Source organism: Felis catus, chromosome A1, assembly GCF_018350175.1.
Source record: "Felis catus isolate Fca126 chromosome A1, F.catus_Fca126_mat1.0, whole genome shotgun sequence".
NCBI lineage: Eukaryota > Metazoa > Chordata > Mammalia > Carnivora > Felidae > Felis > Felis catus.
Window position 1 is genome coordinate 198,864,748 of NC_058368.1, and position 27,457 is coordinate 198,892,204.

At 39.5% G+C, this 27,457-nt stretch overlaps 1 protein-coding gene and 1 long non-coding RNA gene across 10 annotated transcripts in view; both read left to right on the forward strand.

Moving 5' to 3' along the window:
• ARL15 (ADP ribosylation factor like GTPase 15) overlaps positions 1-27,457 on the forward strand; it is a 405,200-nt gene that overhangs the window by 238,692 nt on the left and 139,051 nt on the right. Inside the window, exon 6 of one of the 9 annotated variants that reach the window (XM_045037230.1) lies at positions 864-4,174. The exons of the other annotated variants lie outside the window; for them this stretch is intronic. Within the exon in view, the coding sequence (XP_044893165.1) occupies positions 864-917 (54 nt within the window). The 3' untranslated portion in view covers positions 918-4,174. Of the gene's footprint in view, positions 1-863; positions 4,175-27,457 lie in introns of those variants that run through there. 9 annotated transcript variants of the gene reach the window in all.
• Positions 16,245-26,717, forward strand: LOC109491654. Its single transcript, XR_002145137.3, has 2 exons — positions 16,245-20,088; positions 23,386-26,717. It is a non-coding gene; the product is annotated as an uncharacterized LOC109491654 (long non-coding RNA).

Here is a 27,457-nt window from a genome sequence, read left to right on the forward strand (position 1 = left end):
CCGGCTGCCATATGTGCACTGACATGTCTTTCTATAATCAACTGTCTGTTCAGTATGGTTACAGTTAAATGTTCTTTTTTATCAACAATCTTTTGAAATAGCACTAGCTTGATAACTTATTTTGAATTTAACAACTTCTCAAAAAGTAATTCGCATCCAGTTTGGCTTTAAACCTAAGTGACCAGACATGTTGAGTATCTAGAAAAGACACTGACAGTCCAAATTCTCTGGGGCCCTATGTATTTCAAGGGTGAAGAATCTAGGATCCCAGCGTCAGTATGATCCCATTTCGCTGAGTTTCTTAGAGTGGAATGGAAGGTATAGGTACCTAATTAAATGTTGTCAAAGCAATGAACAATGAGTAACATCTCTAACGAAGTAATTCCTTTTCAAAAAGAAGTGGGAAAAAGAAATCTTGATTCGGGATGAAATAAATACGTCAAAAGAGGACATTTTATTTCTTTCACTAACTCGGTATCTTTTGTGCTATGTGCTGGCGACATTTGGGACTTTCCACCTGAGTTAGGGAGCAGCTGTCTTGATTGCCAAGCCATATTTTTGTTGTTGTTGTTGAAGAAAGAAATTAATTTCTAGAGAAATTTTATAGAGAAAAATTTTCTGGAGAATATATATGGTAGGGAGCATTACTGCTCTTTTGCCATTTTTTAAACCGATTGTTAAGTATCAGTGTGGAGAATTTAGACTACATGATGATCGTGTTGCCTGAATGATTGCACTATCCCTGAGAGATAGTTACCTTGAAACCCTGTCCTTGTTCTTTGTACTCAGTGACACTGAGCCACTAGCCTGTCTAGACAGGGGTTTTGTCAACCATGTGTGTCCTTGTTTGTGTTTGTCCACAGCTGCAATTAGGTTTTTCACACTGTCCCCATCTGTGGAGGCTGGCTGCTCAGTGACCTTGGCCAGTGCAAAATCTGTTGAAGCCCGTGTGTGGAGGGAACTCAGAGCACAGATGGTAGCACTGATGATGGGGAACCGTCGTGACTGGTGCCTGGGCTGATCGTAACCAACCCATCCCGCCCGCAGTATGATTTTAAGAGAGGTGTCCTGCAACCTACAAGACTCGGGTGAAAACTGGCTCCGCGTCGGCACAGATGTCCCGACAAAGATGAGAAGCATCGGTGGCATTCTTGGAGGGAGGTCTTTTCTTTATCATTATCGTAGCCAATGTGTAGCTTTTATTTTCTAACCAGCTACCACTTTCCCCCACTTTCCCCTTCTACTCCTCTAGAGTTTAGCAGGAGGTTCTGAACACAAGTGCACCAGAAAAGCACAGAGGCCTGTAAGAATTCCAGGTTTCCCAGTCTGAATGCTGCAGCTTGGGTCTGGTTTTGAAAACAGAGTATGCATTTGAAAAAAAAAAAAAAAAAAAAACCTGATTTGGACTAAACTGTAACTGTTAATGTACCCTGCTTGAGCTCACCTGTCAATTTGGAATCTTTGGGGCATGATTGGCAGTTCTTCTTCGCAATTTTGAAATGTTCAAGTTCTCTTCTACGAGCTGCTGACCATTTTTTATGATTAAAACATTGGTGTGTGTGTGTGTGTGTGTGTGTGTGTGTATGTAAAGATAGTTGTATGTTTTAACTTACATATACATATACAATCATACAACTAATTTTTAGGTGGAGAATTAGCATTGCTATCGCTAGTCCCACCACCATCTATTTTTGACTTTTCCTTATTTTGAATCAATAAACATTTCCCAAATTACTAGATTCATCCAAATTCAAAGGACTTAATTTTTTTTTTTACTTGCAGTAATTTTGTGAATGTCATGTTATTTCAGAGGCCCATGATTCTTTTAAAAATTATGTATTACTACTGAGGCACCTGGTGGCTCAGTCAGTTTAGCGTCTGACATGATCTCATGTTTTGTGGGGTTCAAGCCCCATGTCGGAGTCTCTGCTGTCAGCCCAGAGCCCACGTGGGGTACTCTGTCTCCATTTCCCTCTGCCCCTCCCCCGCTGGCGCATACACCCTCTCTCCAAAAATAAACGTTAAAAAAATTATGTATTAATACAACATTTTGGAAATAACAGTAACAACAGCAGTAGTAATTACAGCAAATATATACCAAGCCTGTACATGGTGCTGTTCTAACAGCCTTACTTGGCTCACGTTTCTAACAACCAGACGAGGTGAGCACCATTACTGGTCTGACTTGACAGATGAGGGTGGCAAGTCGCCTAAAGTCACAGAGCTAGGAAGTGGCAAAGCCTAGCTAGAAACCAGGGTGTGTGGCTCCAGGACCCGTTTCCCTAATTACTGTCTCCAACAGTACCAATATTAACATATCAACCTTAAAAAGAGCCTGTCCAGGATGTCATAACAATGAAATGGCCTGATCCTGATAAGTATTTCTATTTTTTATACTTGGGAAATTGCGATTAAGATCAGTATACCTCAGGATCTCCTGTCTGTTTAGGCTAATGCCCCCGTCTGACAATTTGATGTCTCTTACAGGATTTATCTCACCTGGCCTCCCTGTTGAAGTCACTCTGTAGAACTGGGACCAATGTCATATAGTCAGTCGTTCATTCTTCTAGCAGCTTACAAATTAGACACGCAGAACCGGACAAAAGACATAGTCTGTTTCCTCAAGAATTTCCCTTAGAATGGCCCACATGGTCATGGCTGATCTTCCATAATTGTTGGGCAAATTGACTTCTGGAGACTATTTTGGAGGTGTGTGGAATTGTCCCTACTGATTTATTGACTTGTAATTTTCTGTTTCTCAGCGTCGGTGTAATCGAACCCACTAGTTGCATCTTCCCTCTAGCTGCCCAACATCTAAAACTTCTTGTTTTGTTTCACTTCATACATTTCCCATACTCTACCTCCACTCTTGTTTCCTCTGCAATTTGGTAAAATGGAAAGAAAATAGTTGGAGATGTCCTTGGTTCAGGCCCTAACTCTACCCCTTTTTTAGCCATGTGACAGTAGGCGAGTTCTCTGAGCCATCATCTCCTCCACGAGGCCCACACTGAAGATAGAATCAGGAAACAGTGTCAAGACATGGTCTTGGCCCTTGGAATGCTGACATTTTAGTGGAAGATGTAGATACATAAACATTACAAGCAAACGATGAAGTTTTACAGAGGTGGCCTGTGCCACGTGTTCTAAGAGCTTAGAGGTGGGTAATAAGTTTTGGTGAGTGAATGAATGTATGAGTAAAAGTTGAGAAAAGGAACTGAAGTATGCAAGACTTCTTGTCAGGAGATTTGTCACAACCCTGGCTAGCACAGAGAGTGATTTTATAAATGTTCATTTATTCACGTAGTATTGATTGCCTCCTACCATATGGCAGACAAAGTGCAATTTGCTACAGATGACAAAGGCCATGGTTCTTGCTCAAGGAAAATAACCGAATTGTCCATTGCTCTGAATATTAAATAAACACACACACACACACACACACACACACAAAACCACCTGCATTTTTTCTGGTCAGATGCTGTAGGATAAACACTTGATACACTGACGAGACCTTCCTGCTGTATCAATAAGTATATTTAAATAGGTAGTAGCTTTGTACCTGTTTATTTTAAAGTCTCCATTTTGATGTAAATGAACTAAGAAGGTGAGTATATAAACAGCTTGCAGACGAACTCTCATGCCTGCGAGCGAAATGTATATACCTAGTTTTGTGAAATCTTTCATCAGATCATCTGTTAGTACAAGTAGTTTAGTTCGCAAATAATGCATAGTTTTTAAGCAGGTGCTACACAAGTGTAAGTTTTATGCTTCTATTTTTTTGTCACAATGATGCAAATACTGGAGAAAATTGCCGGGAAGACTCTCTCTTCTCCTCTCTTCCTGAAATGCAGTGTAAATAGCATATATTGTCAAATCTTAGTAATAATAACATTCATGAAACATGACTTCCTCAGAGGAGTGAGAAAAATATTTTGATGTTTAGCAAATGCTATCCCAACAGTGGAAGGGATGCCAATTTCCTGTTAGATGTTAAATCAATCATTCTGACTGCAAGTAGTGATTGAGCAAACATGGCCAAATTTTAATCTATAAGTTATTTACGTCTATTCTTTTTTGTTGTAGTTTTCAGGAAATCTAAATATTTAAAAGGAAGCTGTTCACAGGTACCTGGGTGGCTCAGTTAGTTAAGCATACTACTTTTGGTCTCGGCTGGGGTCATGATCTCCCAGTTTGTGGGTTCAAGCCCCACATCAGGGAATTGCTTGGAATTCTGTTCTCCCTCTCTTTCTGCCCCTCCCCTCTTTTGCACACGCTCTTACTCTCTTGCTCTCTCTTTCTCTGTCTCAGAAAAAAATAAACTTTAAAAACAAAAAAGGAAGCTGTTTAATAGACCCTATTCCAATATCCAGTACCCATCCCCCATATTTATCATAATCAGCTGTGTTTGTGATTAGTTTCTGTGATATTTTGTCAGTAATATCTTGCATTTGAAAAAAATTATATTATAAAACAACATAGCATTATAAAAATGTGGAAAGTAGAAACAAATTTATAATCCCATTGCCTAATACAGGGTTCCACAATCTCTGCACAATTGATAATTGTGGCTGGAGAATTCTTGCTTAGTGGGAGTTGCCTTGTAGGATGGTTAGAGGCATACCTGTAGCACCCCCTGAGCTTTGACAACAGAAAACCCCTCCCAGGGGTGCCACGTGTCTTCGGTGGCTGAAACTGCCTCTCCACCATTTGAAAACTGTCCTGAAGCTATGATCAATTAGACTGTTCCTGTCAGTTTTTCATTTACATATAGGTCCTTTCATGGAGGTGTGATAGAGTGTGTTCATAATGCCATATCCTGATTTTTATGTCATATAACAGTTAAGCATTCTCTGCTGTTAACGAGGTATCAAAATTATCACTTTTTAATTAGCCCCCTTTTGAATTTTTTATGAATAACATGGCAAATAACATCTTTGTGCATATGTTCCACTTTAAATTTTGCTTTTAAAGTGTGCGTTCTGTTGCTTATGAATTCTTTTCCTACTTTTTCTGTTAACATATGGAGGCTTAGGTTTAGGTAAAACGGAACCAGAATGACTCGAGTTATCTATAAATTCTAAGGTCTGTGCCCTTATAAGACTGGAGTGTTTACACATCCTGCAAGGTGTCCTTCTGAGGGAGGGCTGGGGTCCCCTTGCTCCTGGAGGGGGCCCCCCTTTCCTCTCACGTGCCTCTATTTCCACATGTCCCCTGCTACAGGAGAAAGCTCAGGCTTTGGAATCAGACAGATGTGGATTCATTCCTGCTGCAAACACTACTAGCTTTGTGATTCGAGGCAATATACACTGTGAAACCTTCTCATCTATAAAAAGAGAGGAAACTGCCTATTACACAGAGCTATTGGAACACTTAGCAATAATGTTTTAAAACATCTAGCAGAATAAGTACTCAGTAACTGACGGCTAAAAGTTGTATTAATAAGAACAGTGTGGCTTCTTTTCCTTCTTGCTCTAAGCCAGCATAGTCCAAAAATAAATGCAGGCCACAAGTGTGAGTCATAGGAGTAGCTTAACTTTTCTAGTAGCCATGTTAAAATAAGTAAAAAGAATAGGTGAAATTGTAATACTGTCATTTTAGTTAGGTCAGTATTCCCAAATATTATAATTTCTGCATGTAATCAGTACTAAAAATCATTAATGAGATGTTTTATATTCTAAGTCTTTTGAAAGGTGACATGTGCTGTGATATGAAATGTGTTTTTGCACTTACAGCACAACCCAGTGTGGACCCGCCACATTTCAAGCGCTCAGTAGCCAGGTGTAGCTATAATGGCTATCTTATTGGAAAGCACTGCTGTGAGCAGTACTTGGAAGATGCCAGGTTAATACGTGTGTATTGACAAATCAATTGTTATTAAATACAATAGCCACATCTCCCTTAAAGATCAAATCGTTCCTCAAATTTCCTTTTTTTTTTTTTTTTTCTTTTAATGTTTATCTTTAAGAGAGACAGACAGACAGAGACAGAGCATGAGCAGGAGAGGGACAGAGAGAGACTGAGACCGAATCCGAAGCAGGCTCCAGGCTCTGAGCTATCAGCACAGAGCCCGATGCGGAGCTGGAACTCAGAAGTCATGAGATCATGACCTGAGCCAAAATCCGACGCTCAACCAACTGAGCCGCCCAGGAGTCCCTCTCCCTCCCCCCAACCTTTTTTTTTAAAGCGGGACAACAAACTATTAAAACTCCTAAATTTCACACTGCCCTTCTCAATTTTGTTTAGTTCTATAGTTGTCAGTAGGAATATCTTACAGGTACTGTCACTTGAATGTGGGTTGTATCTTAACTTGCTATTCACTTTAACGTTTGACTTAGTTTATCCAAACATTACCATTCAGGTATTTATGAAGCGCAGAATGTGTGCGGGCACCATGCTAAATGTTGGCTTCCGTTAGCTCTTTGGTACTCCAGAAACTTCCATGGGCAGTAGTAATATTACCCCCTTTCCACATGAAGAAATTAAGACACAGAGTGCCCAGATCGCATGCCTGAGATCACACATCTAGGAAGTAGAAGAGTTGGAATAAGAATTCAAGAAAACTGTTGTACAGCTTCATACCCTTACGGAACTGCTGTGGCGCTGGCTTTTTCCTCAAAGCTCCTTTCTTTCAACACAGGCCAGTCATTTGTATTTGTCCCATTGGAATACTTGGTCAGGACTTGGTATTCCCAGTAGATGGTCACATCTCCTGCAGAATTTTCCTCTGTTGCCCTAAAATACTAAAAGCAGTGGTTTGGTTGGTCAGTTTGTCCTGGAGGTCTGGGAACTGTCAGGGGAGTGAGTCTGTGGGGTCATAGGCCACGTTCAGTCTGGATCATGCCCCTTGTATCCTTTCTGCTGAGGAATAACCCCTTCCTCAGTATTTCAGTATCAGACTGGAATACTTGTACTTCTTTCTTTACTTGCCCACTCTAAGTTCAGGGTGGAGGGAGGGGACACATATGGGGGAGAATAGTGCCTGGTTGTTACACGGCACCCATACACTGTGTTGTGGGAGAAAGCGCGGCCTCCGGATTTCTGAAGCAAGTCAAGAGACAGAAACGTGTTATGCGAGTCTGACTCACTGAGCAGAATGGGCCAGATAAGTGGTGGGAAAACCCAAAACCAACTTTCCTATGACCTTCTGTGAAATTCTGCTTTGCGCCCTAAGAAGAATGTTAAAAATGATGTGGTCGGAGTTGGGAGAGCTGCAGCTGAGAGACTGTATTGGAAGGAGAATTTCTAATTTTGAAAGGAAGCTCGCTAACCTCATAGCCACCGCTAATAGCTGTATAAATATTAATAAAGCTTTAAACACCTCCCAAATTAGCTTTATTTTTATATCAAAAGTGCAAGACATGGAAGTGGTAATTTGTGTTAGTCCGGCAGACACAAAATTAATTGAGATAAAAACAAGAAGTAGCAGGCAAACCCTTTGGGTGACAAAGTAATGAGTTCTCCTGACTCAGGCGGTTTCTGGTGAAACATCATGACAGGAACCGAGTTCCCATTATTGAGCTGGGAGGCTGTCCTATGGATCAGTGCTCCTTAACAACCGTCAAAGTCATAAAAGAAACTGAAGTCAGGTTCCGTGGCCTTGTCACTTAGCAGCGTCCTGGGAGGAACAACTGCACCTCACCGAGAGCCTTGATTTTCCTGTCCTGTGGGGGTATCAGGTGTGCTGTTCCATGTGGGCCTATAAGCTGCACAGTCAAGACAGCAGAGTGTGGGCACGACGAGCCCAGGGAAGCACGGGGTAAAGAGGTTCGTTGGCACCTCCAAGTTTGGTATGTGTTTCCCAGCACAGTTGAGCAACACATCGAGAACTGACTGCAGTCTCTTCACGTTTTCTCGGAAGTATCAACCTGTCACCCGACAGACTCGCTGACTTGTATGCAGCCCATAGTCCTTCGAGGCCTAGGTCAGCTGCACATGCCAGGTGCCACATCCTCATGATGCCCTGACTTGTGCAGGCTTTGTTATCAGCTTTGATTTGTTGTTTAGTTGTTTTTTTCATCCTAACATCCTCTGCTTCGTGTCGGATGGGTTTCTTTTTGAAGTTATAAAATGATTCTACTGTGAAGGGTTAAGAGCTAAGGAAATGGGATTGCACAGCTGGGAATTAGAAAAGAAGATAACAGTCAACCTCCTAGGAACTGTGGCCTTCTAGAAACCATGACTGTATAAGTCCCAGATTTCTCTACCTTTAGCCATTGCTACAATTTGTATCCTTCGGTGACCATTTTATATCCCTCGTGGTGTTTCTTCTCATGGGCTTCCCTTGAATTCATGACCCCAAGATCAAGAGTCACACGTTCTGACTGAGCCAGCCAGGAGCCTCTGTCACCCCCATTTTTTCACCCTGGGCCCAACGTGTCTGTTAACCCAGCCTTCTAGCCAGATTTGCTTCCAGTATAGAACCTGATAAAGGGTATCGATTGCCAAGAAAATACATGTTCATCATTACCAAAGGTCCAAACTGTGAGCATAGCCAGTGTTCTTTTCATGCATTGAAATATGTTTCTTCGCACAGTTTGAGCTTGAAAAAGAACTTTTTAACTACTTCCAATTTTTGGTTAGAAGTAGAATATGAAATACAGGCATCAAGTTTCCATGCACCTTTTTTTCCCACACATTAATAACTACCATCTAATTAGTAATGCTGAAGGTGCCAAATGACTAACACGGATCTTTTAAAAAATCAACCATACAATGAGACAATACTTCTCAGAAGTATTTGAGACATTACTATAAAGCCAAGTCTCCTTTAATTACCCTACTTGCTACTTCCCACCATCACTCCCTAGAGATACCATATTGAGACTATGGTATATATCTTTCTAGAACCTTCTGTATGTTTTCTCATGTTTTACATTTATCCAGAGAAAATGGAATCTTGTTTTTTGTATCTGTGTTTTTGCATAAATGCTGCAATACCAGTACATTGTGATCTTCTAACCAAGTGATCAAGTAAATGAACAGTTCACAGCAACGTCTAAATATAGTGGGTTAGGTTGTCAATTGGAAATTAAAGTCCATACACTATGTTGAATGCAAAATTTGAAAAATGCCTAAGGAACCACAAGATCCATTTGAACTGATCTTACAGCATATATCCAACGTTGCTTCCCCTCACAGTGAAGACGCTATCAGAAGGGAGTACCTGAACAAACAAGAAAGAGTTCCTCTAAGTTTTGTGGATCTATCAGCCTTTAAAGCTGCCCCACTGTCATTTCTTAGGAAGCAGCCATGTTAGGTCATTTGGCCAACTTAATAATCCCTGTGTTTCCATTAGGCTGAGACAATGGTGATCTTTATTCTGTACAAGTGAAAAAAAAAAGCAACTTAAGTATAGATTAAGGAAGAGCAGAGGGATTGTATGAGTGGCTAAGAGATGACAGAGTTCTATCAAGACTTTTCTTGAGAACTTCTTGGACTGGATTTAAAAGGAATGCGTTGTGATGATGTAAAGGAGTGTGTTATTAAGATTGTTTTTTCAAATGTATTTAGAACACAGTCACATCTCATCGACACCACTGCTCCCACCAGCATTTCTCACATGCAATGGTAATGGTCTCTGACCTTCTCCCTGATCTCCCCCACTCCCCCCTACCCCTTTGCTCTCCCATACTTTATTTTCTCCAGTAACCTGAGGAAGCTTTCAAAGATGGACATCAGATGATAACTCCAAAACTGCCCATGGCTCTTCATGGTAAAGACAGAAGCACTGTATAATCTGGATTCTCCCACTTCCTTGGCTTCATCTTCTAGCATTTCCCCTTTAGCTCCATCAACTCCAGCCACACTGCCCTCCTCCTGGTCCTTGAACTTGATAAGTAGAATCTCATCTCAGAGCTTTGATACCTGCCATTCCCTCTGCCCAGATATCCCCATGGCTCACTTCCCCACATCCTTGAGGAATTTTCTCAGCTGTCACTTTATTAAAGAGGCCTTTTCTGATGCCCCTTCCCTCAACCACTCTTCTTTACCAGTTTTTTTTTTCCTACATAGCACTTCTTCACATATCACATATTCATTTGTTTGGTTTTTTTCTTAGCTCATCTCATGAGAATATAAGCTCCTCACGAGAAGGGTATCCATTTTTTTTTTTTTTTTTTTTTTTTTTTTGGTCTGCATCAGCCAGAATGATGCCTAGTGTAAAGTAAGGTTCAATAAATACTTGCTTAATTAACAATCCGTGTAAACCAGCCAAGCTAAAAATTGAGAGGGAAAAATGAGGTATGAGGTTCGGAAATCAGTCTTGGATAGGACTAAGGGAGCCAGTAAATGAGAGGGAGGTAAAATGCCACTGCGTATTCTTTACAGTTTCCTGACATCTTCATATATTATCCAATTATAGGGATTTAGAGTCTGTGCTTTAGATGGTGACCTACAACTTCTGTCTGTCGGGGCGATTGTAATTTAAGTATGCTACTATTTCATTAATGAGGGTTGAGCCCCTGTTTAGTAAATAACCAAACACTCTATAGAGAGAAGAACATGATGGGAATAGAATGTTCTTTTTAAAAATATTTTTAATGTTTATTCATTTTTGAGAAGTGGGGGGGGGGGAGGCCGAAAGAGAGGGAGACACATAATCCAATGCAGGCTCCAGACTCTGAGCTGTCAGCACAGAGCCTGATGCGGGGCTCAAACCCACAAATCGCGAGATCATGACCTGAGCTGAAGTCGGACACTTAACCGACTGAGCCACCCAGGCACCAGCCCCTAGAATGTTCTTTTTAAACAGTGTTATAGTTCTGTGTTAACACCTGCTTCCTCACCTTGAAGTTTGTTGCCAAACTTAAGGTGTTCATTTTTGAAGGAAAACTGTTTGATAGTCTTTTAGAGGCTTCAGAGAGATCCTCTTCTTTAGGGTCTGCTCCAGGAATATCAGAAAAAAAAATACTACGAAGTTTAAAGACAAGCCAGTTAGAAGAGAGGGCAAGATGAACAGTAATTAGTTTCATAAACAGAGATCCTGCATTATTTTACCCATTGATATTTACAAGGTACTGTTCCTACTTCAGGCTGACTATAAATCATTTTTCCTAAAATTTAATCTCCCTTTTAAAATTGTTTCTATCTTCTTTTCTGTGAAATAACATTTTTTCTTCCAGAACTTTCTATCTGCCAGTCAATTAATTTGTCATTGTATCGTTCAGTTGTGTGCTCATCACCACCACAGTCAAGAGCCTAGATAAGCATTTTCTCATTTAATTCTCGAAATTCTTTGTAAGCTAGATATTTATTGTCCTCTTATACTCAGAGGAAATTGATGTTTAGAACATTTAGTAATTTTCCCAAGGACACTTAACTAGTAAGGAGCAGAGCCAGGAATCAACATAGGGTGTGTGCTATACTGCACACTGTGGGGTCTCTCCGTCACGCCACACTCCTTCTTCAAGAGGCCAAGTGGCCTCTGGAATCTCCCCTAATCTCCATTTGTCAGTTTCTTCATTTGTAAAACTAGGGATTTGAACCAGATGTTCTTTAGGGTCCGTCTCCCTTCTCTCACCGCTCTGTTCATGGCCATTATTATTGGTAGTGGCTACCACTATTGAGTTAAATTCTTTACAAACAGAACTTATTGAAGTCAATAACCGAATGAGTACGTATCATCATCAAGTTGCAAGTGGGATTTGGGGTGGTTAAGTGACTTGCCCAAGGCCACTAAGCTTTCAAATGTAGAAATCCTACGTCAACCCAGGTTTGGGGTCATAACACTGCGTTAATTTGTACTGTTTCTACACTATTGCCTACTTGTTTTGTGTAATAAGTGTAAATTGGACAAATGAGAAGAATCTTCACTGATTTGACAAATATTTGTTGAGTGGTTATTGCTGGTCAAATTCTGCTAGGTCCTGCAAACCCAAAGATGAACAAAGTTCTATCCCTGTGCCTAGGGAGTTCAGTAGTGCATGGGGAAGGGGAGGTACACAGGGATAATTGTAATACAATGTGAAAAGTACAATAATAGTGCCTAAATGGAGGGCCATGGGAACTGGGGAGATGATCAGAGACATGGGCACTGAGAGGTGCCACATACGCTATGATACCGTTTAAATGAAACGTCCAGAACAGGAAAATCCAGAGAGAAAAATAAATTGGTGGTTGCCTAGGGCTGGGGATGGGCGTGGAAGGAAACGTGCGTGATTTCTTGTGGTGTGATAAAAGGTACTCTAAAACTGATTACGGTGATGGTTGCACATCTCTGTTGAATATACTAAAAGCTATTGAATTGTGTACTTTAAATGGGTGAATTCTGTGGTATGGGCATTATATCTCAAAACAGCTTTTATAAAAAAAAAAAAAAGGCAAGTGAGTGTTGGAGAGAGTGGGATGTTTAGGTAACTGAGAAGTTTGGTGCGACTGGAATATAGGTTTCAAGGAAGTGAGATAGGTGTAGATTGCAGCCCTTTGGCAAGGACCTTGTGCATCAGATGAAAGCCTTGATGCATTTTCACCCCACATTGTTGTAACGTTCACCCACGTGGCTGTGTATCGTTCATATGTTTCACTTTTGTGTAATATTTCACGATGTAATTGTGTAAATATACCACGATTTACTTACTCATGCATCTGCTCTGGGACATTTGTTTTGTTTCTAGATTTTGCTCTTATAAACAATACTGTAATAAACTTTCTTATAATCCGGTGTGAGTCTCAGAAGACAGTGTCAAATACAGTGCTATTTTTATAAAGCTCAAAAACGAGCAAAGCTTTTAAAGGTACACCAGCAGACTTGTATAAGACTCACAAAACCAGGAAAGAAGTAATAATCACAAAGTTTAGCATCATGACTTTTTTCAAAGGCCAGGGGGCAGCAGGTGGGCAGGGAGAGAGGGGAGGGAAGGAGCAATGGATGGATGCAAATTTACAGACGATGTCCTAGTTATTTTTGTTAAGATTTTTTTTAATGTTTTTATTTATTTTTGAGACAGAAAGAGAGCATGAGCAGGGGAGGGGCAGAGAAAGGGGGAGACACACAGAATCTGAAGCGGGCTACAGGCTCTGAGCCATCAGCACAGAGCCTGACGTGGGGCCTGAACCCACGGAGTGTGAGATCGTGACCTGAGCTGAAGTCGGATGCTCAACCAACTGAGCCACCCAGGCGCCCCGTTAAGATTTTATTTTTAATCTCTACACCCAACATGGTACTTGAACTCATGACCCGGAGATGAAGATTCACACGTTCCACCAACTGAGCCAGCCAGGTGCCCTAACAATGTTCTAGTTCTTGATTGGATGGTACATTCATAGGTACTTTCATAGATACATAAGTATTTATCAAAATCAACTTTAAATTTTAGAATGATTTTTAGATTCACAAAATTATTGCATAGATATTACAGAAAGTTCTGTATCTCCCATATCCGGTTTCTCTTGTCTTACCTTAGCATGGTACCCTTGCCACAATGAATAACAGATGTTGATGCATTGTTATTAACTAAAATTCATAGTTTATTCAGAGAGATTTCCGTGTGTGTGTGTGTGTGTGTGTGTGTGTGTGTGTGTGTGTGTGTGTGTGTGTGGTGGGGTTTTTTTTTGTTTGTTTTTTTGCCTAATAGCTTTTTCTGTTTCTGTAGCCCATTCGGGATACCAAAGTCCATTTACTTAACATGTCTCCGTAGGCTTCTTTCAGAATGTTTCAGACTTTCCTTGCTGTGTTGTTTTGGGTTTCTTACTTGTTTTTGATGACCTTGACTGCTTGGATGCTGGCCAGGTATTTTATAGAATGTCCTTCAATAGGAATTCATCTGATGTTTTTATCTCATGATTAGACTTAGCAGAAAGGTAACAGTGGTAAAAATGCCACATCACATCATATCAAGGGTATATCCCATCAACATGTCTTATCGCTGTTGGCATTATCTTTGATCCAGTGCCTGAGGTAGTGTCTGTCAGGTTTTTCCACGGTAGTTATTCTTGTTCCCTTTCCTACTGTCCTCTTTGGAACAAGTCACTGTGCAGAGCCACACTGAAAGAGTAAGGATTTATGTTCTACCACTTTAAGAATGGAGTATCTGCATAAACTACATGGAATTCTTCTGCGTGGGAGATTTGTCTCTTCTCCCCCATTTTTTAATCTGTCCAATTATATCAGTATGGACTTGGATATTTATTTCATACTTTGGGTTACAATCTAACACCATTTTGTCACTTGAATCGTTTCTGGTTTTAGTTGGCAGGATGTCCCTTTGACATACCCTTGTCATTGTCAAGTTTGGGAGGTATTGGGGTTTTTGTATTTTAGGGCTTTCTTTGGCAATTCCTAAATGTCTGGCACTCCAAAGTGCTCCAGACTCGCCTTGTACAATTCCTATCCCAGCCCTAGAATCAGCCATTTCCCTAAGGAGCCCTGCCACGTTCCTTTTATTGGAGAGCAGACACCAAGACACCAAGGTATGGATCTGGTGTGTTCATTGCTCTTGGAGCATTGTTGCTTCTAGGCCCTCTCAGTTGACAGAGCAAGGAAATATGCACGTAAATATGTATACCTGTAAATATTTTTTATATATAACCTTCTGTATCTCTATTAAGCTAAATATGAGTTCATACTGATTCAGCTCTAATTCATTTCTAGATGAATCATTTTAGCCTTTTATCCTTGCTTGTATATAACCTTCATCCCCAATGGTGAGAGACCTGGCTCTCACCGTCCATATATTTAATCGTTCAACTTCAGTATACATGTATAGTGGTTTCACAATTATTCATGTATACCCCTACAAGAAACAATGTTATTGACTGGAATGTAGTTCCTATGTCTTAGTCTTCCAGACTGTTTATTTCCAAAGTTACTTAGGTCAGCACCTTATGCCTTAATACCCTTTAGTGAGGTTGTTTCATATGCTCTAAATACATTCAGATTCTTTTGTCACTTTCTGCACTCCATCCTAGGATCCCTCTACCTGCTGTTGGATTTTTTTTTTTTTTTTTTTTTTTTTGCATGCATTAGAATTTACTCTGTCCTGTAAAGTTCTATGGATTTTGACAACACTTAATGTCTTGGAGCTACCTTTACAGTAACCTGCAGAATAATCTCACCTCCACAAAAAATCTTCCATGTTCTACTTAACTCTCCCACTCTGAAAGGGGCAGCCACTGATCTTTACTGCCTCTGTATTTTTTGCTTTTTCCAAAATATCACATAGTTGGAATCATACAATATGTAGCTTTTTCAGGCTGGCTTTTTTTTTTTTTAACTTAGCATTATGCATTTAAGATTGACCCATGTCTTTTCATGGTTTGATAGCTCTTTTCTTTTAATATTCCATTGTATGGCTATACCCATTTATCAGTTTACCTACTAAGGGGCGTCTTCGTTGCTTCCAGTTTTTATAATTATGCATAAAGTTGCTGTAAACATTTGTATACAGGCTGTAGTAGGAACTCAAGTTTTCACATCAGTTGAGTAATTACCTAGAAGCACGATTGCTGGGTCATATGTGAAGACTATATTTAGTTCCGCAAGAAACTTGCCAAACTGTCTTACAAAGTGGTTATACCATTTTTCATTCTCACTATCAATGAATGAGAATTGCTGATGCTTTGCATCCTTACCAGGAATTGGTGGTCTTAGTGGTTTGGACTTGAGCCATTTTAATAAGTGTGTGGTGATGTCTCCTTGTTTTCTTTTGCATTTCCTAATGTCAATGATACTGAACATCTTTTCTTAAGTTTATTTTCCTATTTGGTTAGGTGTCCATTTGGATATTCTGCCCACTATTGCTTATATTCCTCCCTCCCTTCCTCTGTAATTCATAGATGTGGCATGTATTCTTTTGTTTATATCAAATAATACAGTAAAATATTAAAACAAGGGAGCAGAAAAAACTTTGAGCCTAATACTATAGGTGTAAGGGCAGATTCGGTTAAGAATTCAGACTTAAAAAAATCAGACTTCAAGCTCTAGCCTTGCTATTTACTAGTCTTGTGACTTTGGGAAAGTTACGTAATTACTCAGAGTCTCAATTTCTTCATATTTAAAATGATAATGTTAATATCTATCTGACCTGTTTTTGTGAGAATTTAATTAAAACAACAGGGTTAGGTAGAGTTCAAGCTAGAGACTTTACCCACATACCACATTGGATATAAGAAATAGTGATTTCCCCGGGGCACCTGGGTGGCTCAGTCGGTTAAGTGTCTGACTTCGGCTCAGGTCGTGATCTCGCAGTTCGTGGGTTTGAGCCCCGTGTCGGGCTCTGTGTTGACATCTGCAAGCCTGGAGCCTGCTTCGGATTCTGTATCTCCCTCTCTCTCTGTCTTTCCCCTGCGTGCCCTCTGTCTCTGTCTCTCTCTCAAAAATAAATAGACACTAAAAAAATTAAAAAAAAAAAAAAAAAAAGAAACAGTGATTTCCCATACTGTCAACAAGGAGAGCATACTCATTCATTAAACAAACATTAAGTGCCCATTCTGTGCCAGGAGCCGTTCTCTGTATGTGGAATACATCCATGGGCCTCAATGTGGTGGGATTTACCATAGTCTTTTAAACCGGATTGTAATATTTACACATAATTTAGAAAACGAACTTGAAGGGAGAAAAACGGAAGTCAAGAATTAAATTAGTAGACTTTTCTAAAGATTCAGGCACAAGATTATAAGAACCTAAAAGCGAGAACTGGGCATAGAGAGGAGGGACCAGCTGAGAGAGGTATCTCAGAAACAGAATCCAGTTGACATGGAGATTATTAGCTGATTATGGGTAAGACAGAAAGTGGTGTTAAAGATGACTGGCTTTTTCTGAATGGGAGATTATAGAACACTGGTTTATAAAGGAGCAGAGTCACTTAGAATGTTTTGACAGTCAACACAGCTTTACACATATGTACTGTCCCTCGCCAAATTTTCTTTTGTAAAAACTCTTTAATTCAGAAGTGCTTATGCCCGAGCAGAAACATCTGAAGAGAAAACTAAACCCTCAAGCCAAGGGGGAAAACTTCAAGATTAATTTCCTGTATTCATAGCCACCAAAAATGTTCTGCGCTGATTCTAATTGTGTTGCTGAGCTTTTTCAGAGACGGCACAGTGTCCTTGCTTGTCTAATAAAGTTGGAAGGTAAGTTTTTGTGCAATGGCACGATTGGCTCAGCAGCAAAAAGAACTGCACAATTTCATCTCCGATTCTAAGCTAAACAGAGCCGAGAGATAATTCCCCTGTGTGTTTATAAGGAAGAGTTAAATCCCTCCCAGTGTAATGTAGCACCAGATCGAAGTAAACAGACTCTGATTTCAGTGCTAGACACAGCCTTAAGGCAGAAGAAATTACACTGTCATACAGAGGATATGTAGCTGCTGCTATTTTGGTGCCTGAGTTCTTTGTTGTCACATAGTTGAAGGCAATCCAGATGAGGAAGAGTGTTAACCGACAAAAGGAGAAAATTCCCCGCACATGGCTAGAGGGATGTGGGGGAAGAGAAAAGATGGTACAGTGCCGTCCGAACTCACCAAAAAGGGGTCCATTCCAGAAGTCGCTGGCTTCAACTTGTCTCCTCATTCTTCTTGGAAGCAAGCGTTCACAAGGACGAAATTCAAGCTACAGTTTAAAAACTGTATTTCATCAGTTTATCTGACATCGTAGAATCTAAAAATTACTATTGTTCCTTTAATCGGATTAGCGTCCAGTTGCTTACAAAATAAGCTTAAGAAAAAATGGAACACCCACTTCCTTAGGTTTCTTAAGATCTCTGTTATTTAAGAAACAGCATAGTATTTGCCTCTATATATCTTTATCTTTAGATGTATATGTACACGTAAGCAGTTACCCTTAAAAATCAAAGAGCTATTCTGAGCAGGCTTGGTATATAAGTTCTTCCACTCAAAATGAAAGGAAAAAAAAAAAAAGAATACAAAATAGATTCTGTATCCCCAACAATATGGGGATTCTGCCAGATGTTGAGTATGTCTATTCCAGTTATATGTTCCAGAAATGGGAGAAGAACTTCAGATTGGGTTTGGAGATACACTATACCCTCTGTAAGACAGACCTAAGCTAAAATTCCATTGATTGCCTCTGCTCTGATTATTGGGCCACCAAGATACTTTTGGCTTCTTAGAATTCATTTTAGTTCAGAGCCACAGTCCAGTAATCTCTGAAAGGCCTCATATTTCCTTTTCCACATTGTACAGTCACCCTGATAAAAGGCCAGTTGTCTCTTTGGGGAAGACTGGCGGGGGGGGGGGGTGGACAAGAATATAAATGACACAATGTAGAATTTTGACTGCAAGGTGATTATGAAAGTATATTATAAAAACATGGGAAACAAAACAAATCATCTTTTCCAAAGTAATTACTAAAAATAAGACATGAACCGGGAGAGAAAGATGGGGGATAAATTTGGAAATCACCCTAGCATTAGCATGATAAGCAATGCTTCTCTCTGCAAATAAAAATGCAAACTCAGTTATAGAATACTGAATTAACTCGAGATAACATTAAATGCATGATCCATGCCGTGTCTATAGTCTTCAGTCATGAAGACTTTATCCTGGTGATTTAGTTTGCCTTGAGTGATTACCGGTTTTAGTAAATGTTGTCTTTCCAGCAGCTCGTCCTCAATATGTTCTGAGAACAGCATCCCATATCCTTTTGGGGCACTTCTCCTTCCACAATATTTTAAGATTCTGCTTTACTGTCAGTTTCAGCACTCTACCTCCTGGCCACAAATAAGACCAATCAGAATCCTTTCCTGAGATTTTATTCAAAGATGTTAGGGGTCTCATCCTTCTTTGTGATGGCTAAGCTGCTGGCTCCCTTCTTCCCACCTGCCCAACCACCCCCCCCCCATGTTGAATGGAGGGAAACATTCAACATGCAGTAGGAGAGAATGAGGTCAGCACTCAAGAGAGAAACATGACTAAGATATTGATTAATTTTGCCATGCTGGTATTAGTCTAGCGCCATTGATCTCTTTCACGGTTACGTGAACTAATCAATCTCCCTCAGATTGCTGAATCTTCCAGTGGAACTGCTGACCAGTTGTGCTTAATGCAGTCCCTCAACACCAGCTGGCTACACTATGCTTCCTGGGATGCTAAATTGTTCACATCCCTCCCTTCTTCAAAAAAATCACCAGGGCCCCTGGTGGCAAGAGCACAGACTTTGCTAGTCAGGAGTCTGAGGTGGTCGTGCTTCTACTAATGAGTGGGTCTCATCACCTCTAGATCTCCTGATCTAAATACCCAGTTCTCTGGGTTATTGAGATACTGAAACATGACAATGTAAACGATATAAATGTGAAGCACTGTAGTGGGCCGGACACCGTAGCACTCGCTGAGAATGTCCAGCCTCCTGCGTGTGGCTGCCCTCCTGCGTGTGGCTGCGTGTGGCTGCCTACATGTGTCACACATGTAGGTGACCTGCTGTGCCGTCCTCACTGTCCACTGCTCTCCTAACTAAACTGTTGTATCCAGGCCAGCTTACTTGTCATTCTTCAGCAAGCCATACGTTTCCCCTCCATTGGGCTTGCTTCCTGCCCTTTATTCATCTATCGAAATTTAGCCCACTAAATTTAGTGATTTTAAAATCGCTAAAATCAACCCCATCTCTTCTATGACTTTTTTTTTGACTGACTGGTCTAAAGTGATCCCTTCCTTCTCCAAATCCCTGGACCGATCTACTGCCTGTATCTTTAATCTGGTAATTAGCCCTATAATGTCTAGGTCTTTTCTGTTTTTCACTCAAACTGTTATACATTTCACATTATTTTTTATTATCAAACTCTTTTATCCTATTTTAATCTAATTGTATGTTTCGGGTGAGCAAGCACACTTATTTTTTTGGTTTCTCAGGGGGCTTACTCCCTAACGGTTACACAGTAAGAACATTGGAGTTAGTCATTCTTTATAGGTCTGTTTATTCTCAATCTCCATGGAAACCGTGAACTATGTGAAAATGTAGATATTTTGAACTGTTCTCTTTATGACACATAGAATCTTACTCTAATAGGCACCCTTGCATGAGGAAAGGAGTCAGTCTTACATTATGCAGGAAATATCGATCAAGTAGGACGAAAAGAACTATAGAAATTGCTTGGACCGACAAAGGTGATTTTTGTTCTGATTTTAACATTTCCTTCAGGTGAGTTGGCCCTTTGTATCCCAGTGAGCAGTTACACAGAGAAATAGTGACTCCGTCTCTTCCTGACTGAGAGGCAGGATGCAGAACTGAACCTACAATCTTGGCAGATTTCACTCAGCTCCCATACTCCTTCTGTGACGGAAGGACTAGCTAAAACGGAAATAATGACCAAGTTATGGTGGGTTTTTTCTCTTTGGCCCCTAACCTGTTTACTCTAAGGTAAATAACCTGTATTTTATGTGTAGCAAAACTGCTATCATATATTGCCTTCAACAATATGTATCTGATAGAAGCTGCGAATCACAGTTTAACACCTGTCACAAATGAATACCACACAGAACTGGAAACTTCAGGAGAATTTTGGAGTTTGGTTTGACAAATTTAGATAGAGGTTATGTAGAAAGGATGGTTTCTAGCCACAGCATTCTTCCTAGCTAGGCTTTCAAGCAATTTGCTTTGTTAGGCAACTGTAGTTAATAAAGATCTGCTTCTTGTTCTGTGTCCAGGGAACTACTTTGTAATACCGGTGTTGGGGGTAGAAATACCACAGTTGGTGCAAGCAAGCTGTAGTGGACCAGGTTTGACTGTTTCCCAGCAATTACGTTTCCAGGAACATGATGTAACTTGTGGTATAGCCAAATCTTTGAGCTATCAAAGTGATATTACTGGGGTTACTGCAGTCATTCTGAATTATTGAGGAAACTTCTAAAATGTGTTCTTAGTCTGAAATTTGGCTTACCAAAATCTTGGCCAGAGAGGTGCATTTTAAAACAAACAAAACCGAAAAGGAAATTTTAAATCCAAAATTGCCTTAAATGTATTAGAAGTAATTTAAAATAAAGTTATGTCAAACTAAAAGGAATAGAAATTTGGAATTGTCAGACGTTTTATTATGTGATATCAGCTTATGTTTGTGGAGATTTTAAGAACTTAATGTTAAAGATTTTGCAACCAATGGATAGACCAACATTTTAAGACGTTACAGTAGCATTACTTAAAATAGCCCAAGAAAATGATTTGGGCACATTATATTTTATAAGTACAGTGTATCAGTGAGGATACTGATGTTTTTTTCCAATTGCATCTTTACTGAATTCAAAATGTGGCTTAATCTAAGGTGACTGGTTTCTAAATTTAAAATCAAAACAACTTGGAATTAGAAATTGCAGATTTGCAGTCTATCCAAGTTATGAGCATGCAGGAAGCTTTTGTATATTAAAGGCATATATTATATGCTAAGTAAATTTCATGAACAAATAATACATGAATTAATGAATAAATAAATAAAAGAACCAGTCAAGATGCAACAGGGATGACCATATAAAATTTACTGGCACTCAGAGACTGAATGATTTTAATGTTTCCATGTTTCAGTCATTGTTTATAAAATGGAAATAATAGATTAACCTTATTTGCAGTGTTGTATGAAATGAAACAACACACACAATATGCCTAACAATGCCTTGCCCATGGTAGTCAGTGTTCCTTTTCTCTACAATGAAAATGGAGCCTTAATTTAAAAAAATAAATTCAGAATCTCTTTGCTATAAGTGGAAAGAGACATTTAGAGAGGCCAGTCTAATTGGCACCTCCTAATTTCCATGATTTCTTTTTTATTTTTTTATTTTTTTATTTTTAACGTTTATTTTTGGGACAGAGAGAGACAGAGCATGAACGGGGGAGGGGCAGAGAGAGAGGGAGACACAGAATCGGAAACAGGCTCCAGGCTCTGAGCCATCAGCCCAGAGCCTGACGCGGGGCTCGAACTCACGGACCGCAAGATCGTGACCTGGCTGAAGTCGGACGCTTAACCGACTGCGCCACCCAGGCGCCCCACTAATTTCCATGATTTCTATCATCATGTCTATAGAGATCATTTCCTAAAGGAAATTTCCCTCCCCTACCTCTCTCCTTGGTCACAGGCTCATACTTGTAATGCAAGGATTCTGAAAAGTGTGCAAGGATTATGAAAAGTGCTCAAAAAAGTAGGGAGAGTATTATCATAGTGACTTTTACAGCATACTCTTGAATCTTGAATACAATACTGGTATGCGTGGATTACAGCTTGAAAATCAATGGCTTCCATTCACTCAAACTTTTGTTGAGTTTTGACTGTGCTAATAGCAGGAGTGATAAAGATAAAATAAGGCCTACCCCTGGCCTTGGGGAGCTAATTGCATATGGGGCAGGCTTGTCCAATATTAGCTATTTTGCAAGGTATAAAGTGCTAGAAGAGAGGCATGGATTAGAATGGGAGCAGAGAGAGAGCAAATAATTCAGCCTTAGGAATTAAAGAAACCTTCATAGAAAAAGGTTGCAATTGTTTGAGACCCCTGAAAGATGAAGTGGCATCTGGCAGGAGGGGGATGGGGAAGCTGAGGGTGGGTGTCTGAGGCAGGAAAGCACGGGAGTCCTAGAAAGAGTGCTGTTACACATGAGCATGACGGGGTGTTTATCTGTAGCGGTAGTTTTTTAAAGCTATACCATTTTAAACTGAAACCTTATATAGAATTCCACATGGAAAAAAGATAAAAACAAAGATGCCTTTTTGAAACAGGGAGAAAGAGCTGGTATCACAGCTGCAGGCTCTGTGACCTCCCCATGGTAACACAGGAGGGCATTCTCAGGGAAGGAAGAAAAGAGTGGTTAGGAGACCGTGTAGACCAGGGCTGGAGGCCAGAATATGTCACTTTAGACAGACTGGACTTCTTAAGTCCTCCGGGGGCTTAGGAGTCACCAAACATTTTTAAGCAAGCAAATAGCATCGACTCTATCAGGAAGAGAGTCCTAGGCTTTCTGTGAAGTGGAACAGAGTAGAGACCTGTTTGTTAATCAGGTATTCCGAGAGTCTAGATGTTAAAGGAAGTGCAGGAACTAATTTGCCTAGATCTGAGTTCTGATGTAGGCTCCTTCTCTGCCAAATTGCCTGACCTTTAAATGAAAGAATCTTAGATTCAAAAGCAAACTTCCATGTGTAGTGAGGCAACTACCTTTCTACTTTGGGTATCTCTTGAACAACGCAGCTGATAAATGACCAGACCAGTGTATGGCCTGGAACATTTACATGATATGAGACACATTGTATTAGGAAGAGTCTCTTTCTTTCTTGGTAACCCTAATGGCATTTAAAAACCTAAATAATAAAAAACTTAATTTTCAACTAGAGCAAATCTTCTGTTGGGGATTTTACCGGATGAGCTCTGAATATTTATACACAGCCCTCAAATTTTTCTCTGCCTTTTCTGAGGAAATCCTTCCAGCGTTCAGACTGGTTGCTTTCTTGTTTGCCCTCCGTAGATGCTATCTGTGAAAAACTGGAATCCAGAGATGAAATGAAGTCTTCAGAGGAATGGGGCTATCCTTCCTCTTGATTTGGAAGTACTGCTTCCTCAAGAAGCATATGATTGCAATAATATTTTAATAGCCAGGTCATCCTTACAGCCTTTCGTCAACTCAGTAGCCTTCAGCGAGTCTGTTAGCCCATCCTGTCCAAGGGCCCTCCAGCTTCACAGTAGGGTCACACCTGCCTCCTGTTTATGGTAATTATGGATAATATGATGTTAAATTAAATTTACAGGCAATGTTGTACTTGAAATTCAAGGTGACCCAGTTGTTGTGCAGATGTAGTTTTAAGAAAGACAAAAGAACCATTGACAAGAAGTAATCTGTATCAAAAGCATATTAAACAGCTTCTGGAAAAAAAAAAAAAAGACATGTTTCCTAGGATTTTGCATTCTGTGACCCTTACTACTTTTGTTTTAGCAATAAAACATTTAGCCTGACTATTCTATAAATAGAGTTTCAATTTATATTGCCAGGTAATACACAATTTGATGAGAGTGAAGATGCTTTTCCTGAGAGGCTAGTTAATTGGTTTATATATTATTGTCTTGTATGTGTCTCAGTTTTTCCCTTGGCTTCCAAGCCTTTGAGGCGAACGTTACTTTCTCCAACAGAATATTCTCTTGGCTGACTTCAGCAAAGGAGTGACCAAGTCTGCTCTACATTCATTGGCAGTGATGTTGCAGTAATCGGGATAAAATAAGGTCTTTGGGAGAATCTGGCTCAGACAATAGGAGTTACAAAGTAAAAACACACAGATCCTTACTGTTAGCCCTCTTTCTACATGCTTGGAGCTGAACACCGTTTGACAATCACATGCCAGTGCATTTTATAAAACTGAGCAATTTCCCTGCCTGCTTTAGATAAGACCCTCCCCCCTTTGTATTATATCAGTGACATCCAAAAGGTTTTAGAAGCTACTTGGCATCCTTCACAGGTAGTCTTAAAGCAGTTACTGAACTTCGTAACAACATTGAAGCTCTTGGATGTGGTGGTAAACTGTTCGGCTCTGGGGATTTAAAAAAAAAACATTACAGATGCAGTTATCAGCTCTCCTGTGATCAATCTTGTTAAAATTCTGCTTCTTGTGTCCTGTTGATACATTATGCAAACAACAGACATAGAATCCAAGTTGTTGGCTGCACTTTTTTTTTTATCATAAAACTAAGAAAAATGTGATTCTCTAACAAAAACTGTGGGTACTCTCTGAAAATGATAATTATATTTTCAAGATCCTATTGCTTCTCCGATGTTGATGGACCTGATATTTGATTTTCCCCTCTCAGTGGGACCGTAGGTGTGTTTCGTCTGTTCAAGTATGAACCTTTTTTAAGAGAGGAAGAAAGAATATTACTGTACCCTTGGCCACTTCTAAAACATGATTGGCATCTGCATAACGCCGTTAGCCAAAAAAAATGTGCCATTGGTGCCAGACAAATCTAAATAAGATTTTGATGCAGGATCAATGGAAATATAACACGTATAAGGATGAACAACTTGTCCTGTAAGATAAGTATAAGCTCGTCTATACTTTTTGTGGTTCTCTTCTGTGGTTTTCATTTTTGTTCCTTTGCTCTTCTCAGTCAAGTTTTATCTAATCTTCCAAGTACTGTATTTCTTCCCTGCTCAAAAGTGTGAACCTCTAGAGACTAGGTCTGTCTTACTATCCCCATCATATACCACGGGATACAGTTGGGTGTATTTGGTAAGGTAGGCAAATGTATGGGTGGGTGAGTAGATGGATAGGTAAATGTATGGATGGAAGGGTAGACCAGGGCACCTCTTCCCTACCACCATAATTGCTGGAATCCTAGAGACCTCATGGTTGGTCTGTAATCTCTGACAATCTTGAAGTTTCAGGGTGGTCTCAAAGAACTGTATTGCCTCTTGGAGTATGCTTTGAAACTACAAGGCTTGGAGGAAGAATCTGGAGTATCTTAAAAGGAATTATAAAAGACTTAGACCAGCTCTGTTAATTTTGCATCAATAGAAAGTCTTTGATTTTTCCCAAATGAAGTTATAATTTAGAAATGGGGTGTGATTTTATGACAGCGGTAATGATTTCTGCAGAGACAACAGATGTCCCTGTGGCTATGATTTATATGATTTTCTTTTAATAAATAAGACCAATCTCTTTTGTTTAACAAAGGTGCTAATTATAAATATTGGTTTAGCACTAATTTTGCATGTAAATTCATAGAGTGAGACAAAAAAATAGAAGTCTTGTTTATGTAATTTGAATTTTGGTTTACTCCACAGTTGAATAATTCAGTTGCCTGTGAGTATTTTGTTTGTTTGTTTGTTTTCAATGACTTTATATTGGTTTTTATGTAAATTTTGATGGACTCTTGGTGGGCTTGGGGGTACTTCTGTTAGGGATTTTATGTATGCTTTAACAGTTTGTTCCAGCAATCGAGTAAACTTTAGTTCAACTTGGGACATTTGAGTTGTCAATTTGGAAATCCTTTGCCAAGCCATCACAGGAGTATTGGCAAAGATAAACTTTAAAATAAATTTCCTTATATTTTGTCTAGACTTCTAAGTACTAACTACATCTGCTTTGCAGAGAATCAGATTAGGCCAGTGAGAGTCTTATGTCTTCATTATGCCATTATTTGTAGTACATAGTGTTTGGATAAAATATAATTTTTCTGATATCTCTAAGCAAGTTATAAATAAGCAAAACTTCTTAAGAATGATGGCAATTTCGTTACCTTCACATGAGAGCCTCCCATGTGCTCTCATCAAAATAGCCATTGCTGTAGTCAGCCATAAATTGCTGGGTATTAATTACATACATACTACATATTGAATTGGCTACCCAAGTATGATTGACTTGAATTTCTAGATACTGATTAAACAGTTAAAATAGATTATTGGAAAATGTATTTCTAAGATACAGAATAGTTTAAGGATTATGTTAGATAATTTAATCCCTTGATAAAAGGTGTGTAATATTAATAATGTATGAAAAGGCCTCAAATAAAAATGTTTCCATTGCTGCCAGAAAGCGGGGGTAAATGCTAGGTTTATTTTAGTTTGTTAGCACACTAGGATGTCCCCCTGAATTGCAAATATATTGAAGGCTACAACAACTCTGGTGATACGGAGGTAAACATAAGTGAAGTGTTTTAAGCGACTAATCCGTTTTAAAGTATACTTTAGCTTCTCATATTAAATGCCATTATCGTCCCTAAGTTCACAATGGCTGCCAAGATTCCCGGGTCAAGTTGTGCTAAAATCTTTTAAACATCTTCTAGAGTGTATTCTGTTTTCTACCTGACAGGTAGAAACCTAATGAAAAGTAGAGTGGAGGCATTAGACATCACATAGATGATTTCCAGGTATTACCTTTTAGTTCAGAGGTTAGTTTTTGGTGTCCCAAGAGAGGGCAACTTAATCTGTATGGATTTGAAAAATGGATTATTACTCCGTACATTTCATTCACATAAGTATTTATTAAATTTCTCTTATTGGACATCATCATAAAATATTGTATGAACTTTTTCTTTATTTGGGGTGATAGTTCCAAGTTCAGAGTATTTTAAATAGTAAAAAAGGAGAAAGGAGAAGGTTAAGGATAAAATATTTCCTTGAAACTTAATAAATGTGTACTTTAAAAATAAATTTATGGGACACTTGGGTGGCTCAGTCGGTTAAGCATCTAACTCGTGGATTTTAGATCCATCAGATCATTCATGATGTCTCGGTACATGAGTTGGAGCCCCACAGGGGCTCTTTGCTGGCAGGGTGGAGCCTGTTGGGACTGTCTCTCTCTCTCTCCCTCTCTGTGCCCCTCCCAGCCCATTCTTTCTCTCTCTCTTTCAAAGTAAATAAACAAACTTTAAAAAAAAAAAATTAAAAATAATTTTATTACTTTCTTTAAGGTGACTGAGAAATATGCATTTAGTAAATGGAAAGAGTACTTTATTTGTAATTGAAAAAGTAATGTGTTTTATATCCAAGATAAAAGTTGGATAATATTGTGTGTGTATTTCTCTTTTTCTTGGGTAGTAGGATCACTGTC